The 18947-nt window shown below is 39.1% G+C and overlaps 1 protein-coding gene across 2 annotated transcripts in view; it reads right to left on the reverse strand.

Annotated features, from left to right (window-relative positions):
• Positions 1-18947, reverse strand: part of TTC3 (tetratricopeptide repeat domain 3) — a 106258-nt gene that overhangs the window by 30765 nt on the left and 56546 nt on the right. For both annotated transcript variants that reach the window (XM_019730308.3, XM_019730305.3), the window contains exons 23-34: positions 17960-18061; positions 16472-16564; positions 15757-15821; positions 14539-14675; positions 12908-13234; positions 10265-10516; positions 7968-8014; positions 6950-7006; positions 5931-6004; positions 4197-4361; positions 1631-2690; positions 362-427 (exon numbers count right to left, since the gene is read on the reverse strand). In XM_019730308.3, the coding sequence (XP_019585867.3) occupies positions 362-427; positions 1631-2690; positions 4197-4361; positions 5931-6004; positions 6950-7006; positions 7968-8014; positions 10265-10516; positions 12908-13234; positions 14539-14675; positions 15757-15821; positions 16472-16564; positions 17960-18061 (2445 nt within the window). The remainder of the gene's footprint in view (positions 1-361; positions 428-1630; positions 2691-4196; positions 4362-5930; positions 6005-6949; positions 7007-7967; positions 8015-10264; positions 10517-12907; positions 13235-14538; positions 14676-15756; positions 15822-16471; positions 16565-17959; positions 18062-18947) is intronic.

Below are 18947 nucleotides of genomic sequence, written 5' to 3' on the forward strand. Positions count from 1 at the left end.
CAAAGTAAATTATATGAATAGATTTCCTAATTGAATCATTCTTAAAATGGTGAAGGTCTTTGTAAAACTTTCTGTAGCATTCACGTGAATAAGCTCTTATTCATAAATTAATACACGCTCATTCTACCAGCTAAACAATACTGTGAAATAAATAAGCTAGGAAAAAATTTACCTTGTCCTTTGCCCGTCCTTCCTAAATTTCAACAAAAACAGGACAGTAATTTTTTGGTTATGTTCTAAAGCTTATTCCATGGTAACGTTTTATACAGAAGTGGCTGGCTCCAAAGTAGTTCTGTCATTCCTATCTAGTTAAATTAATGAAAATTAAACTTTTAAACAGTCGAGTACAATTCTGACTCACCTGTTGTGCCTCAAAAGGCTCATACGGCTCCGTATTGACTTCTTGATGTGTTATACTCCAAGACACCTTTGGGGTAAAATAAACACTCAAATTCAGTCTATCTCAACTGCTCTGTAATATAAATCCATTATGTAGTATCATTTAAAAACATGCTTACAATTTTTGCAAAGTTGTTTTGGACAATTTAGATAACGCTCCATGCTTTCTACAAACATATGTATTAGGAAAGCACTGTCATTTACAATTACTAAAAAATGAAAATGATTCTGGTTCATTACTCTTAACATATGTTTTTCAAAGCTTTCTAGAAAACAGAAAACTTAATGAGGAGGATAATCCAATAAGAGTTTAATGAATTCATGCCCTATAAAGTTAACTACCAAGGAACCTAAATTGATTCTCTTGCTTGCTCAGAAGGAACTTTTATTCACTCCTTGTTTCTCTCCAACTGATTGTCTCTTAACTCCCTTTCTGCTCTTTGGCAGGAGAAACTGGGCATCTGTAACCCAGACACTCTTCTTCCTTTCTCTTTGGAGCTGCCTGTGCATCTTCCCTCCCTCTCCATGCAATAAGTCTTACCGGGCAGGCACCCCAACCTGGGGGGCCTCATGGTCCAGCACTGCTGTAACTGGGTGGGGAAGCCTGTGTGCTGAAGGTTCGCCGTTAGGACATGCACTCTCTATAGAAACAGCCACATCTTCCTACTGTGCCTTTAAAAATGACTAAGGTGATGCTTGGGCTCCATCTACTAATTTGTCTATCTTAAACCTCAACTGGTGCAAAACTTGGGTATGGAAGAAGGTACAGTGGTACCTCGGTTTTCGAACGTAATCCATTCTGGAAGACTGTTCGAGTTCTGAAACGTTTGAAAACCGAGGCACGGTTTCCCCAAGGAAGTAATGCAAAATGGATTAATCCGTTCCAGACCTTTAAAATCAACCCCTAAAACTGCAAATTTAGCATGAATTTTACTATCTAATGATACCATAGATCCATAAAATTTACGGTGTTCGTAAACTGAAATGTTCGTCAACGGAAACATTCGAAAACGAGGTACCACTGTATTACATACTAGGCCCCAAAATTCTTCCTGACAACATTATCTGTCATGCCCTAGGGATCATCTTTTTAAAACAGTTTCAGGTGAAAGCTTTAGAAACCATTATAGTCAACCATTTTAAAGAATTTTAGTCAACAGAATGGCAATGACAAATGAAAAGAAAAATTCAACTCCAGTATTAAGCCAACTGTGTTCTGTTGAAGTCTTACCTGTATGGCAACCACTTGTGTACGTGGAACATCTGTTACTTCGTCAGGCCTTTCTGGATTTACTTCCCCATTGTTGGCAGCATTTCCACAGTGACCATCATTCCCGCCCGACTCACCATGGGCTGTATCGGCACCATCCGTGCTGCAAGGTGACTTGACTGAGGTCTCCAAAGGGTCCTGAAGGGTCTGTGCTTCAGGGGCAATCTGGTCACCAGGGCCATGCTCAGCATTCAAATGACGCCCCTCAAAACACACAGCACTTTTAGCTGGTCTGTCACTAACTACAAAAGATGGCACCACTGGTATGGACCTCTGCAGCTGATACTCAGAGGGGATGCTGGCCAGGGGCGTGTAGATGTTGGTGTACTGGGGCAGACTCGGCAACACGTTTATGTATGTTGGTGGTGTCTGGGAAATGTCAAATCCCCTGAAGGGAAGATAGGTGCAGTATCCTGTGACCACATGGGCGTGAGTCCAATAGGTTGGTGTCACATCCCCAGGAACTGGTTTGGGAGAATGAGAGGAGACTTGCAGGTGACTCGCATCCTCACAGATTGGTTTGGGGGAATCAAGAGAGGCCTCTTTGGGCGTCTCATCTTCAGAAACGGATCTGGGAGACTTTTCGGGTACCAGTTTCGGTTCCTCAGCTTCACAGGCTGGTTTGGGAGAATCAGTAGGTACAGGTTTGGGCTTATCCTCAGAAGCTGGTGCTGAAGACAAGTCGGACACTGGTCTGGACTTTACATCTGGTTTAAATTCTCTAGCGGTTGGATTCAGTGGGAGTTTAGCTCGCAAATACTCTCCTGTTCTTGACATTTCTTCTACTTTTGTCTTAATGTTTTTCTTCTTTCTCTTCTTCTTGAGCCGTAACGCAACCTTCTTCAATGCAATACAGTTGTCAATCACCACAAAACGAGGACACCCCAGGAGGAAAGACTTCAAACCTCCAGCTTTGTCTAGTATCTGTCGAGTTTCTTCTGGGAAGAACTCATATTCTTCAGAGAACATCTTGTTACTCATATCTAAGGGACCTTGTTCCTCCAATAACTGAGAGAAATAACTTGGGAAAAATTTGTATTTACATAAATTATTATAAAAAAGTACTTGTGCATGTTCATTTGAAAACATACATTTCCTAAAAAATTCTCCCAAAGCAAACACTATTTCACATCCAGCTGATCTCAACACCTCCCCAACAAACATATTATACTGACATTAAATCTGAGAAAGGGTAACTAAAACTTTGTTTCCCCCTCAGAAAACAATCCTTTTTGTTTTTCAGGAAAAAACAAAGGGGGATAAAAAAAAGGGATAGATCATTCTTAAGCTAATCATCACATGTTTACTTTTGAAAATTTAAAGAAAATGTTTTAATGTATTAACTTTCTATAACTTCTTGACTTTGTCCTCTTTTAAGATATAAATTTTACCTCAAAATACAAACAAATCAGCCTATTTTTTCTCATTAAGTTACTGAATTTCTTCCCATTAATAATGGTAATACATTCTTTAAGAAGCAAGCTCCTGACAATTGCACAGTTTAGTTTTAGTTTTGGGTGTTTAAAGCAAAGTCTAGCATATTTTTTAAAATATTACTGTATTTTTATAGTTGTTTCTATGTTGTCATCAAGGAGTTCTCTGAAAATAAGATTCTCTCGGGACTTTAATTCTAAAGAAAAAATAAGGAAGAACCCAAAAGCATATAACCAGACTGAATAGGAATGATGTAACTGAGGGAAACAGAAGAAATGACCATTATGGATGAGTGACAGGTTTTCCAGGAGACAGTTAGCATTCTAATTAATGTTCTATTGCAGATCTTAGCCCTTATTTCTTTTTCTTAAGGAAGGCATCACACACCTCTTATCAATGCCAAGCTCAAAATGGTAACTGCTTTCTAGACTTTCCTGAACTCTTTGCTCCATTATTTTATGCGCCCAGCTCAGACTTGCCTTAAGTGTTAATTTCACCTTCATATTTTCAATCCGAAAGTTAACTCACACCCTAAGTTACTTAAAAACTGTTTCTCTTTTATTAGATCAACGCCAGGAAGTCAAGTCTCCACACAAAACAGAGATACAGGGTTCTATGTCTATACTGTCGTCCCAGTGGAACAACTATTGTCTCGGCAGAAGTAATACTGAGATCACCAAGCTACTAGACTGATGAGCTGCCAAACAGCTGTGTCCATCAACATAAGGACATCAGACAATCACACCACTCCTCGTCAAACGTGTCCCTCAGAATTCATGATAAAAAGATTACAGCTGCAAACTCTCTGAGTCCAATCAGGACAAAGCAGGACAGTTTTGGAAGTAGAAAGTATCTACGTTAGCAGCTCAAACTGACACTAATAATCATGAGAATTTGAAATTTCATAATGAAAAACTCTCACTTTATTTGTGTAATACTGGACAAAAGCTGTAAAAAGACTTTTCTTCCCCAGAGTTTGGGAGCTGATAAACGATTCCTTTTATAAACAGAAGGGACACAAATTCAACAACTTAAGATCTTTAACTGGCAGCTTTGGTGTAGAAGAGTGGCTGTAGAAACGTGAACTACTTACTCGTACAGACTGGAGCATTTCTGTTTGGGGTTAATGTCCCACAGCTTCTTACTCCGGACAACATATTCATGACTGTGCTGTTCATAGAGCGCTTCGAATTCTTCCACATCTTGCCGAAGATGGTCGGGCACCACAAACGGGCCTGCGGGATTTGGGGAATTGCGTCTGTGGGTAAAAAAAACAAACAATTTTGTGAATGCTAAACTTTTAGGTGACCTGGAATATTTAAATTGAAATAAACGTAAAGATAGTAACATATTACTCGGCATTACAATGAAAAAACAAAACAAAAACACTATCAGAGAATTTAACGCAGAAAAGTTACCCTTCCACAATTATAGTCAAGAGATACATGTACCTGACTACTGAGTATGCGCTTTTAATTAACTATTTACTCTTGCCACCAAGTGCAATTTTTTTTAAAACTCCTAGTTTAAACAAAAAGAAAAAAAAAATCAGTGTTGCATTAACTCGAACTTGTTAAAAAGAAAAATAACATATTTTTATTACAACTGCTATTAATTTCAAGTGGTTAGGAAAACTGTATAATCACCTCTAATTCCACTATCCTGAGATAATCATTAGTAACATTTGGTATTCAAATCCTTCTATTTTTAACTATGCATGATTTTGTATATATGTTATTTTTCTTTCTATAAAAATGGTATTAAACTGTATACACTGTTTTGTATCTTGATATTTCATATAGAAGTATATTGTTAACATTTTCCCATGTCAATAAATATTCTATGGCTAAAAATTTTTTAAAATCAAAGTGAGATTGAGACTGGTAAAAAGTAATAAAAAGACTTAAAAAATAAAGGTGTAAGACTCTAGTACTCTAAAGAAAGGTAGTAGTTTGAGTGTGGGCTTTAACCCCGGTTGCTGGATTTAAATTCTGGCTCTGCGACAAGACTTGTGTTCTTGGGCACGGCACTCAGCTACAAAGGCACTCAGCAACAACTTGCCTGAGTTTCCTTATCTGTGAAATGGACATAATAGTAATAATACTTATCTCTTAGGGGGAAAGAGTGGATTAAATGAGTTTAAATATGTCAAGCTCTTACAACAGTGCTTGGTACATATGTATTAGATCTAAGTACAGGCTATTATTATTTTAACTTAAAACAATTCCTCCATTTAAAGAATGCATGAAAATGACTGTGTAAAACAACTGTTACTACAACTCCTTTAAGACAGGGGATAAAAGAAACCAAACATTTACGGGGGTTTTTAGCCCATAAAGGAATAGGATATAAAAGGGTCACTGCAACTCACTAGTTTTATTTCTTCTTATGACTATTTGCTTCTTGAAAACTCAGCTTCAACAACCAGATGTTATCAAAAATCACTAACATCTAAGGTTAAACCATAACATCATATATAACTTCCAAAACATCTTCTGCTCTCCTATTATAGCAAATATGATAGTAATTATCAATAGGACATTCTCTTCATTGAACATTTTAAAAGAATATTTTCTATCTTGCCCATAGTAGGTTCTCACAGTCAAATGAATGGCATCAGCCCTGTGATTTTAATGCAGTTTGTAAGAATTCTTAACGTTGACACACCATGCTGTAAGTTCAAGATGGGTTACATCAGGTTGTCATAATAGACGCATATCTTTAGACAGAGAAGTTAAGGAAATAAAACACAAGTTTAAAGTAATACCACTTACTAAGTTAAAACACCTGAGTTCAAAGGAAGCAAACATTTTTAAATTGTACTTACTTATGGTCTTCTCCTGAAGTGATAATTTCATTATTAGTTGTTACTGAAGGTGTTCCAGACCCAACTAACATAGGCTGGTTTAAAAGACAGAAATTACCATTAAAAATGATGAATGCTTATATAAACGCACATTCAAATTGCCAAGGAGAGTTATCTAAATTTCCCTGTGAATAGGAACACATAATTAAAAATAGGCCCAAATTAACATTTGGGTAGCTTCCAACACCCCCCAAAACTTAAAATGTCACTTAGTTTAAACTTCCATTTTAGATAAACTGAAGACATACAGTCAAAGATAAAAAGAAAAGTTTTATTGGAACTTACAAGCTGCTCTCATCCTCCCCTAATATTTGTTCACTTTCTCCACCTCTACCCCTTTCTTGACCCCCCAAATAATTGAAAACCATGAACAACCCGCCATAAGACTTAAAAATAATGCCCTAGTTATCTCATGGGCGTGGAGCAGAGCCTTGGGTAAGAGGAAGGGAGCTTATCAATTTTGAGATTTTGTTAGAATGATTAGTATTTACCACCTTTATTTGGAATATTTTGGGTAATAACTCTATTAGTTACCGATAATAGGTATCATGTCTTATACAGATGATGACCCCAGGGCACAGGGAAGTCAAATAACTTGCCCAAGGTCACAAAGATAATAAAATAGCAATAAAAATAATAATTGGTAGAGCAAGATATAAACTCAGGTCTGACCCCAGTCGCCTTGGTCCCCTGCTCTCTGACGTTTCATACAGAGTCCTAGTACATTATGACAATGTTTTCACTCAGAAATATTTAGAAAATAAAAAGGACAATAAAGATAAAAGTCTCTTTTAAGAGTAACTTACATACAACACGAACCTTAAATTTCCTCAAAATGTACAAGATTGCCAAAATATCTTTAGATTGAAATACAGAAAGTCTTCTCTACAAAATGCTTCAAAATATCCCAAGAATTGGTTCATTCTAATTTACATATTCAATTATTTTAGATAAGAATTAATATAGAAAATACTCCATACCTTTGAATCTTTTGGCTTCTTTTTCTTGCCTTTGTTTTTTATCTTGGTAGAATTAAACTAATAAAGGGGGGGAAAAAAAACCACCATTGAACACTCAGGTAACAGTATTATGAAGCTACCATAAAGAGACCATGCTGATTTTTATACACCAGTCATAATTTGAATTACATAAACTGTTTAATAAAAATAATATTATAGGGTATCAGCCCTAGTGTTATGATTTCTAATAGAAATTGAGAAAAAGTTTAATGAGGCCTAATGTTATAACTAAAATTATATTGTTCCAACACTTTCAACTCATTTTCAACAAGGTTTATGTCATTTCAAGAAATTAGTCAGACTTTTAAAGTAATTCCAGTTACATGCTAACAGTGTTTTAATGATTTTCCTTTTACTAAGGCACACTAGGCGTTCTCCACCTGGCCAGACACAAACAGTGAGTTTAGAAGCATTTAACTTCTCATGAGGTCGTGTGAGCTGTGTCTCCATAGTTAGCCAGGTAATATCTGACAGAATGAAGACAGAATTTCAAGTACAGATGACTTAATCCTAAAAATCAGTAAACATCTTCTTTCTGTTTGAAAATTGCCCCAACCTACTAAGGAAGACAAGTCTAATTAAAATAATAAAGGAATTATTTTAACTTACACTCAATTTGAAGCCACTCAAAATGAAGCCCCTTTGTTTTCCTTACAGAGCAAAACATTAAAATTTTCATCATTACAGATAACTTCATTTTTATGCCAGGAAACAACTCAAGAACTCCTTTCCGATTTCCAAGACTAACATTTATTTTGTGAAACACAATGGCCGTTGTCTAATGTAAGCCCGCGTTTGCTGACTGACAAGAGGAAGATTGGGCTTAACTTTCCAAGGAAACAATACACATTACCGGAAGTCCTCCAGCTTGGTCCTGGAGTACCAGCTGTGATGTAACTAAAGACTGGCCCGGGCTTTCTTCTCTTCCTTCAGCTAACACAAATGAGAACATAACATTTCAAGCGATCAAGTCACTTACTGGCACATCTCCACTGTCTTGTTTCCTCAGTACAGTGCAGCGGCTGTCTGTAGGAAGATGCACATGGTTTGGTGAGGAAACGAAACATTTACATTGCCATCCAATCCACTAAAGCCTTAAGGAAAACCACCCCAGGCACCATGAACATGGCCATGTTTCATGCCTGACTCGGCTTCGACACAAATCTAGGTTAGTAACCAAGGGCCAAAAGGCTAACTAACCAAATGGGAGACCAACTACCAAGAACCACAACGTTTCAGTCCATTTCAGCATCATCTGGCCCTTCCGGATGCCAACCTCTGTGCTGGGAGTAGAGATGCGTACAACAGTCCCTACCATCCATATGCCCGTGTTCGGAAAAATGAAACAGGACAACAGCTGTGACCCAGTGAGCTAAGTGCTACAGTAAGTACAGCAGAAAGGAAGCTGATGAAATAACAGTCTTCAGGGGAGAGGCCCAAGCAGGGATGAGGATGGGTTCTGGGAGGACGGGGCTTGAAATGAACAAGCCAAGGGGTGAGACGTGGCTGGAGGAACGAACGGTACGGGCAGGAGGCAGGAAAGCACAAGGCAAGTTTGGGCACAGCAAGAAGTGGGGTGTTTACTGCGAGGGCAGATGGAGAGGGTGACAATGGAGCCAGATATATGAGGTGAATTTAATCTGTAGGCAAACTAAGCAAGAGCTTCCCAAACACAACAGTTACAGGATCAGACAGCATTGGCGGCAGCAAAAGAGGAACGTTTGGAGGGGGCGAGTCTAGAGGCCTGGAGACCAGGGTGGAGCCTATCGTCATAGTCTAATCACGGAAGGTGACTCAGGTCCTGGCCTGGGAAGTGGAACGGACAGGAAGAACAGACCAACAACAAAGCTGATTTGGACAGCTGACAAACTAGACAGGAACAGTCCCAGCTGGATGGACTGTGCATTTCAGGCAGAGAACACAAGAACCAGGAAAAATGCGCACTGAGAGGGAACTGTGTTCTTTCTAGTCATCTTGTTGGGAGCCAAACATGGTTTTGTAAGTCAGTCCCAGGACAGCATTTTATTACCAGCAGAAGCAAACTGCTGCCAATAAATTCAGGCTAGCAAGTAGGCTGTCACCTCTAGCCATGAAGTAGTGTCCCGGAAAAACAAAGTCCCCTACATTTGAGGGCAAGCATTTTAGTTCCTAACACTGCATTTGAACTTTGTGACATGTGACACGTTTGTAAAGGGCCAGATCTTTTAACATACAGCAGGAAATGTAAGCCTAACTCCTAACCATATATAAGAGACTTCTGATGCTGAGGAAGAGGGGGCGAGGAGGGGCTGCGGCATTATCGTAAGTATGGTACCAAACACATATGGTACCAAAGATAAGAAATTTGAATTTAGAACCTAAATTAGAATGAAGCAAATGGGACCACACAGATCATTGGCTCCAAATGCTTTCATTTTAATGATGAAGAAACTAAGGGCCAAGAGAAGATGAGGAATTAACTACTAGTTTTCCCATTCTGCCAGACTGGACTCCAGGCCCTTACCCAAGTCCGCTCCATCCTCTCTGAGCCCGGATGTTACCCTGTCCAACTCCACCTCCATGTTCAGAGCCCAGGCTTGGAACCCACCCCTGCAGCAGGCTCTCCTCTCCCTCAGGGAGAACACAGGTGCTCAATCCTCCATCTGCACCCCCTTTTCTGTCCTCTTATAACTGGGCTTCCTTCCACATTATTCACCTTATTCCCTTTTGCAGAGCATTAGGTTCTTGAGGGCGGGAACTAGCATAAGCATTTCTGAATCCCTTGCTAACACCTTGCACAGACCTTGAAGCAGTAGTAAGACAAGGTTTTTAATGACATGAATGAGGGAAGAAGCTGGGCCACAACCTAATTCCCCGGACTCCCAGTTCTAGGCTCTTCCCACTGCAACAGTGCTATCTGTCATGGGTTCTGCAATCACCTACTTTTGCAGTCCAGTTTTCTTGACTGCTACAAATCAAACTATTTCTTTAAAAATTCCGTCAGTTTAATATGCAATCTTTGCCACGACGCCGACAAGATATCTGAGAACAGTAATGGTCTAGTCAGTGTAACGTCCCCATCGTATCTCTCCAACACTTAGCTCAATAGAGTAAAAAGGTTTTAGGACATGGAAAAAAAAATCACTATTCTTAATCACTAACCATCCCAAATATGCCGGTTGTGCCACAATAATTCTCACTGTTTTCTCTGTTAAGTATTTAAACAAACTAGGTCCTTCACTAATTTCCCCCCCCCCACGACTAGATAGAATATGAACCGAAACTCAGCCCACATACCCATTATATCAAAGAATTCATCTAAAGCATTATGCAAAGCTGGGAACTTGTCTCTGTGTTCTTCTAGCAGCCATATCAAACACCGGGCTTCCTTCAATGATGTTGGTTCACAGAAGAAATCGAGTTGCTTTCCTTCTATAGAGTTTAGTTTATGACCGTATTTCTCATTCCAGAGAAAAGTCATGATGCTAAAATCAAGCTCTTTAAGAGACGCTCCATAGCGAGAAAAGAAAGACGCTGTGGCATCTAAGCCTGTAATAAAAACAGAGTCCGAAATCAGAAAAAGGGAAATCAGTTACTACAGAAAGTTTCACATCTTTGAAAGCTTACATTGTCAGTGAAAACATTTAAATACTTGAGAACAAACTTGTTCAAACTGTTATGCACCACTTAACATTGATATGCTAATTACAATTCTTACCTATTAGTTGAATAAGGTGGGCCAAAGGCTTATGTTATTAACAGTTATTCTTACCAGACTTAGGAGAAGAAAGTAAGGCATAAATTCCTTTAAAAATATAGCAATAACCTTTTCACTAACTCATAATGACTTTCATTCCAATTAGCAAAAACAAGATTTTACAAGCTTTTCTGCATATGCTCCATAGTAAAACAGCAACAATGTGCAAAAGTTTCCCATATGCCCTTCAGATAGGCAATGGGCTAACTCCTCCCCCAACACCTCCAGGCACTGTTCTGTACTGCCCCAACCCTCATGGCTCCTTACCCTCCCCACAAAAGTTAAGACGCTCACCATGCCCACCTTTATTCCCCCTTGTCCAAATCAGAAAAAGGGTGGCTGCAACCCTACACCGCTCCTGAAAGGATGGGGAAGCCCTGCTACCTACACTAACACAAAAAGCAAAGGTTAGCTCTGCTGTCTCCCACAGGCCTTTTCTACAGCACCGGCACCTCGAACATGGGCCATTGTCTCAGTCAGCAAATGAAGCAGATCGCTGAGTCAAAATCAGCCTGGACAGCTGTTTCCTCCAGATGAAAGAGTTAGCAGCATGCAGAAGTCATGTTACATGAAAAATCAGTATCTTTAAACACCAAAACCAGGGACCACATAAAATACTCCTGTGAGGTTTAAGGGAATCGCCCGTCAAGAATTACCACCTTCACACCCCCATCTAAGGCTCGCGTCACAGCTCCGTGTGGGGAAGGCAGCAGATCACATCTAGTACTGAAATGTTAGCTTCCCCTCTCCCCACCCTCTACCCATCTCCCTCTGTGTATAAACTGACCTCTCATGTTAACGATGCACGTGATGTGACGCCCCTGTACAGACTCTGTGAGGGAAATAAAATTCCAGGAATTGGAAATTATGTGCTTTTAATAAATAAATGTGAGCTTTACACCAGGGCTTGAACTCATTTCATGATTTTAAATAGGACGCATATGCATTTATTAAAATGACACCTTTAATCTTCAGCATGAACGTGAGTGGCATCCAGAGCACACATACACCTTCCTGTCAACGAGCTGTCAGGCTCACAGGCTCACGTGCATGGACAGCGCACGCCCTCCCGCCCAAGTAAGCACAGCCACAAAAGCCTCCTTCTTCTGAGCCTATCTGCTACAGCAGATTACAGCTACATGGAACTTTATAATTTACGCATCTGACTGTTCAGACACTCATGGCAATCATCACTTAGGGGTAATTTTCTGGGATCAGAAACCCACGGAGACCTATGCAAAGCTTGCTGCCACCTTAATTACTTTGTCTCTGCTGCCGGAAATGTCTCAGTATCTTCTCTGAAACCCTAGAACCCTAACCACTCCATGTCTCTAGAACCTCAGGCAGGTCCGGTGGCTCACAGAGGCCTGGCGGCTCGCTGTGTGGTGTGCAGGCCTCTGCCAGCCCTGCTCTGCTGTGAGCCTTTTACCTAACAGCTCTCAGCTGAACCATCTACTGTGTGAGGCCAGTTGCCATCAAGTCATCAAGAAAAACAAGGCCCTGGTCAGTATGCAAAGAAATCACTATCTAGTGACAGACAACAACTCCATCTGGAGCTGCCTTTTGCAGCCCCTGCGTCGTGGCCCTAGGCAAAGAGCCTGCTGGGGGGGTGGGGGTGGGGGTCTTCCTCAACCAAATCAGGACAATCAGGAGAGAGTGACAGTTTTATAATCCTGTGATTCACCACAGCCAGGTCAACCCCAGGGTAATTTTCTCTTAATCCTTAGTTATAGATTACTCCATATAAATTTGCCTTAGGTGATCCTAAGTAATTAATTCCATCCAGTCTTCCTTCAAATTTGCCATTAAGGAATCTGACTACTGCCCTGCATGCAACCCCAGAGGGCACAGACAGCTGACTCCAGGTGGTGTGCACCCACGGCTGTGCCTAGGATTCAGTTTACACACTTACAAACAGCTCGCCGTAATATAGGGCTACATCTTCCAACTGACTGAACTTTGTGTTTACACTTTTACAAAAAGTATACTGCAACCTATCTATGAAATAACCTAAAAATTGACAGCGGGGGTGGGGTGGGGTGAGGGAAATGGTTATTTTTAAACATACACATTTGTAGTCCTCCATTTCAAAAGCTCATAAACGAAGACAGGAAAATGAAAAGGGTTCAGAGGCCCAACATTTACCCTTCCCACTGAACTAGTTCTAAGATTCCATGACGTACCAAAGCTATTAAGTGCCTGGATCCAGCTGGCTAATTTCGGTTCCACTTCTTTAAGCTCACTCAGAACATGCAGAAATATCCTGGTTTTCACTCTATTCTTTTCTTGAATCAAGTAACGAATGACGTAGTCCACTGCTTCATTTAGAAAATTTCTGCTGGAAAAACAGGTTGTGTAGTCTTCGGTGCTTAACACCTTCCAAGAGAGCAATTCCTTGAGAAGCTTGGACGTGTTCAGCACCCCGGCCTTGATCTTGTCGGCGTACTGCTGTATGCACTGCAGAATCCTGTCGTTCAGGAACTGGCAGCTCTGAACACTGGCTACCGTTTCTAAGGAGAAACAACAGTGGTCAGATACAGTGAGAAATAGGACGAATTTGCAAAGATATAAACTCAGACAGAAATAATGTAACGTTACATAATAATAGAAAACATGACTCTGATGGATTCTTATGTTGTTTTAAACAAACAACTCAAGAAATTTTAAATTAGGAAAATAAATATTAACAGTGCCTTTGAAAAGACATGAAAGTTCATGTTAAAACATCAAAAGGAAGTACCTTATCTCCTTCACTCTGTACCACTCATGTATCATTTAAAAATTTAGTTCCTCTAAAAACAATCCTAATCCAGACTCATCAACCATCTAAATGTTATATTCAACAAACATGTTTAGTCATTAGGAATACAAAGGGGTTTTTTTGGAGCTGAAGGGATCACTTATTCAGTTACAAATTGAACTAATATTTGGCAATTATTGTTATATTTTTTATCTTATCGTTGGAGCCTCAGCTGCAGAGCTGTGGACTCACTGACTCCAAGCTGGAAAATATCTCAGACGTTCATCTTCCCACCCAGACACCTCCCCAGTGGACAGCCTAACAAGTTAGCCTCTTAAACATGCAAAGTTAAAACACATTCACTGAAAACTTTTTCAGTAGGAAAGTCCGTTTTGATTGATTTGTGAAACATTCATGGAATACTAGAAGGAACATCAAGACAGCAAGAGGAAATATTTCATTTTAGAGCTAGTCATTGTAGTAGTAAATGAGAATAACGTATTTCAACTCAAAACGGAAAGTAAACATACCAACCAACATGGCCCCAGACACAGTACAATTACCAGCAAGATGTTCCCATGTTGATCAGGGAATGATGGATGACAAGATGAGCATAAAACAGAAGGCTGGACTAGGCAATTTCTGTGCTACCTTTTATAAATGGCTTCTTCGTCTAGACTCAGCGTTATTTCAGATCATTAGTAGCTAATTTATAGTTCACTGTTTTAGAACTTAAATCCTCATGGAGGAGCTGACAGAGTGCTGCTAAACATGCAATACACAGGTTGGGCATTATTTCCACCTTCCGTTCAGAGATGAGGAAATTTACAGTCTGCCCCAGGTTAGCATCAGAGCAGTGTTCTGAACCCCCAGGTACCACTCCCCAAATCGGTGCTCTTTATACAAGCCCCTCGCCATCCCAGAGTAATAGAAACCAGTGATATAATCACAGTATTCACTGAAATCTAAATTTCAATTCACTGACAATTAACATAAGGCCCAATAAAGACGGGTATTTATATTTACAGTTTTAAGCAAGAGCACATTATTTTTATCATGCCTTGGACGTCATACCTTTCTGGTCTTCAGTTTTGGGTGGATTACTTTCCCTTAAGTCTTCTTCCATTCTTTCTTGTGCTAATCTTTTTGCTTCTTTTTTTTGGATCTTTCTCTTCAATTTTTTGTCTTCTTTCAGTCTTAGCTTCTCTAGGCTGATAAACATTTATAATTAGTGACAATCCACCTTTGCTATAAACTAAACTATTTTTCCTTTGTCTACTGCAGAAACCATTCTCCAAGCAATAAGTTAGAAGTTTTCCTTTTCAGTTAGAACTTAACCTGTATCTTCTGTTCAGTATCAAAAACTGCTAACATGTGTGGTCAGTTTAGTCAAACTAACGGTATTTGTTTCACGAAAGTAAGAACCTCAACAACTGAGCGACTTTTAATTAAGGATGGCACATACAGATGTTAACTGTGTTATCTGTATGTACAGATGCCATTTTCATGTTGATAAGCACCTATTTACCTATACAGTGCTTAGGGTAAATAGGAATAATAGAACTTACTCTGCAAGATAATACATGTAAACACTCATTTCAAAAAAAGATCCTACAGTAAAATATTACTGTCACATCCCAATAATGGCCCACAACACGGTAATTTGGTTGATATGGTTACAATGAACTCTCTTCAACAAATAATTCTGTCCATCTTTCTTCTGCTTTTTCTTGGTCACCAATAATGAAAAAAACACCACTTCTTAGAATGGAAAACAAGAGGCAGGACCAAAAAATAAAGGAAAAAGGGCTGAAACTATTTGATCTGAACAAGATACAAAGAAATGAATAATTCTGATAGTACATTCGAATATTTCAGAGTGATAAATAAATCATTGGTTCAAAATGTTTTCTGAAGAGAGATAAAAAGAAAATATGTTTCTGGAATAAAAGTTTAAACAACTGAGAGCTAAGTATTCAATTTTTGTCTAACTGCCAAATCTATTAATCAAATGTCATTTCACAGCATCAAATGCCATTATTTTACTTATAAATGTAACCACTACATAATGCTTTTGATTCAAGTTTTCAGTATTTAACCATCCAGGCTAGTTCTCTTTTAAGTTTCAAGTCCATAAAAATCCATAAAAGTCCATAAAAATCATTTAAAAACCACTTACGTGGATATGTGTGTACAGCCAATTTAAAAAACAGTGTAATTTAGAAACCTGCATGTAATAGAATTATATTCTAAGAGACATCATTAAGCTACTGATTGTTACAAAAAACTTACCTAGAACATTTCTGTTTCAGAATAGGTCTTGGAGGAACCTTTTCTTTTATGACCTTGTGTTCAAACTTTAAATAAAACAAAGACATCCAAAATTTGTCACATACTTCCGTGACAGAGAGCACAAAAACAAAAATAACAAGCATTTCAGAAACACACATAATGTTCAATTTGGTAGAGAACAGTGATGTTCTGACCAGGACAAAAGTCCAGAAAACTTTAGTAAAACAATTTACTGAAAAGAGGAACGAGAGAGCAGCACCCTTTAGCAAGAAACTTTTTACAAAATTCAGAGTAAGCAGAAATCAAAGAAAGTACAAATATCATTACAACCCACTCCTGCCACTCCCACATAATGAAGTTAAAGGTAATCCCACAAGACACTCTTCCCTCAGGAAGGACCCCCCCCCCCGCCCCACCTCACCTCACCCCTGCAATACCCAAATTTACTGGGGACTAAGAGACCAAGGGCATCAAAAAGAGTAACAGTAAAGTTAAAATGTAAAAAGCATCCTTCTCCTCTTAGGAAATAAAAAGAATGTGGGATCTTTCATTGCAAAGAAGCATTCTCACTTCCGACTATTTCCTTAAATTAACTGTTTGTTTCCTGGAAACGACAAGATCCAAATCCTAAAACTACCATCAATTTAAATGTTTTAAAAGGTGTAAGCATTTCGGTTATCAATTTAATAAGACGTTCCCTTAATTAGATACTTACTTCACATTTAACTTGACCACCACTGCTGAAGATGATAATCTTAGAAATGATACCTTCACAGTCGGGGGTAAGACAAATTCCTTGTAGAAAATCCTATTTGATTAAAAAAAAAAAAAAAGGTGCTATATCTCGGGCAAACCTATACAGGTATATCATTTTAACCACCAGGAACAGTTAAAATATGGTCCAAAACCTCCTTCAGGGAGGCACTGAAAGCTCCACGTAACTTTCAGAGGCTCCGCCACTATAGGTGGAAAACACAACCGCCTATAGGGCTGACCACACGACGTGCTTTGGTCAATGAAAGGAGAGCCGACATGATATACAGTGTGTCCAAGCAAAAGCTTTCAGAAACACTGACTGGACTGGCCACTAAGCTTGACCCTCTGCCACAAGCACTGTCCCAGGCAACCTTGATTCGGATAGAAAGAACACAGCCACACAGACTACAGTGGCTACAACCCAACCCTGGCCAACAGCTGCAGAACTTCAGGACAAGTCATGGAAGTAAGATGAACCTTTCTTATTGCAAGGCATGAGATATTTGGGTTGTACATTACTTCAGTGTATGTGAAGCTAATTTTCAGAGGGTGTTTCAATCCATGGGAATGGTTCCGACCACTAAGGGAGAGTGTACGACCAGAGAAACTCAATTAGGTAAGACAAAGACATAGCAGAGGTAACCCAGTGGCAACAGTTATTTGATCCTATCATGGTATCACTAGTTAACTATGTGAAAACGTACAAAATGTGATGATTTATTTCTACCAAACTTGAGTAATTTCTACTGCTAACAGACACCTAGCATAACCACTTTGTCTCCCCAACAGATAGGGGTTTACATGAAGCTATACAGGGTACGAAAAGGTTTTCCTTTTTTGTGTTTTTAAGTCCACAGCTTATACAAATCATAAACAAATTCTATGAATACAAATAAGATTTTAAAACTGTGCCTTCTCTTAAAGTATACGTAGCGTATGATAATTAACATCATTACCTTGCTAATTAAGAGAAACCCCAATGAGACGTGGCAGTATAAAATTTAAGCTGATTCCTTAGTACAAATTACCTCACTAAAGTTTGGTAGAAAATAAAAAAATTGAGACTCCAATTCTACATCATAACTTTAAAGTAATTAATTAACAGATCATTGACTGACTAAAATCGTCAGTGCATAATTTAAGACCTGTATTTTAAAATGAGACATTAAAATGTTTAGTTTTGATCGCAACATTCCCAACGTAAAAGATGGCTGAACAATTTATTGAAGGTCTTTATGGTTAGTCTTTATCCTTGTATTAAATAAAAACAAACTGATTTTCTACTTTATCATTAAAGTTTTAATTGAAAACTTTCTGCTTATATCTAGAATGCACAGAAGGGAATTTATATTCATTTAAGACATTCTCTTAAGATTCTCGGGGCTAGGGGCGGGACTCAAACTCCAATAAGCATACTAAAAAATCCAGACAATCTTATTAGCCTTACCTTGTCAATTTTATCATTAAAGGTTGTTGTTTTTAACTTCTTCCAACAGTTCATGTGAAATTCTATTTTGCAGTACTGGCAACAGCTGATTCGTATAAAACCCTGGGGGTTAAAAAAGTTTTTAGTTCACATTTTAAAGGTGCCGTGTCTCTCTCTCTCTCAATGCATATTAAGGTAAAGAGAGAGCTGTTTACATTCACCTGGCAGAATAACTAGATACCACATTTCTGTGTGTGGGGGACAATACTTCTGTACCCCAGAATACCTAGTGCAGAGATACAGAGCTTGACTGACACATTCATTTCCCAAGCTGAGAGCTGCATTATCCTTTACAATGTGTCAAATATTTTATAAACACTATTTCATCTGATCTACAGTGGGCAGCTATTATTTTCTTGAATAAACTAAGGCCCAGTAACTCATGCACTCAATTAAGTGCCAAACTTGGTCTCAAACTTAGGCCCCTGAGCACTTACCCAGTGATCACATGGCCTTTAGATTCTTGGGCCCAAATTTTACACGAGATGAGAATTGCAACGAATCAAAGGTAACAACCTCATTTTGTTTCCTGTGCTCCTATGAGAAGGCAGTTATGTGACACAGTGGCTAGAAACGGGGAATGGAATTAGCTGGCCGGCCTTCTCATGTCATTTACCACCCTGCCCTCAGTGTCTATTTCAGTGGCTCTGGGCTCCCATGTGAGATGATGCAGACCTAAAGAAGTTCATGGAAAGGGGGACAACAGCACATAAAGCTGCTGGCAAGCCAGAGAGCTTGGGTGCCTCCAATCACAGAATTTGTTCGGAATTCATTCTAAGGTACAGCTGTGCAAGTTAGTGTCCCAGTGTACACGGGGGCTGGTCAACGGTATTCAAGCAGTAGTTTGCCGTCATCAGAAGTGTCTGGACGCTGATGGGAACCACTTTGAGCACCTCTTGTAATCACAGAACTCAAACATGACTTGTATTCATCTTTTGTTATCAGTATA

This window comes from Rhinolophus sinicus, chromosome 17 (assembly GCF_057876585.1).
Source record: "Rhinolophus sinicus isolate RSI-liver-muscle chromosome 17, RSI-T2T, whole genome shotgun sequence".
Lineage (NCBI taxonomy): Eukaryota > Metazoa > Chordata > Mammalia > Chiroptera > Rhinolophidae > Rhinolophus > Rhinolophus sinicus.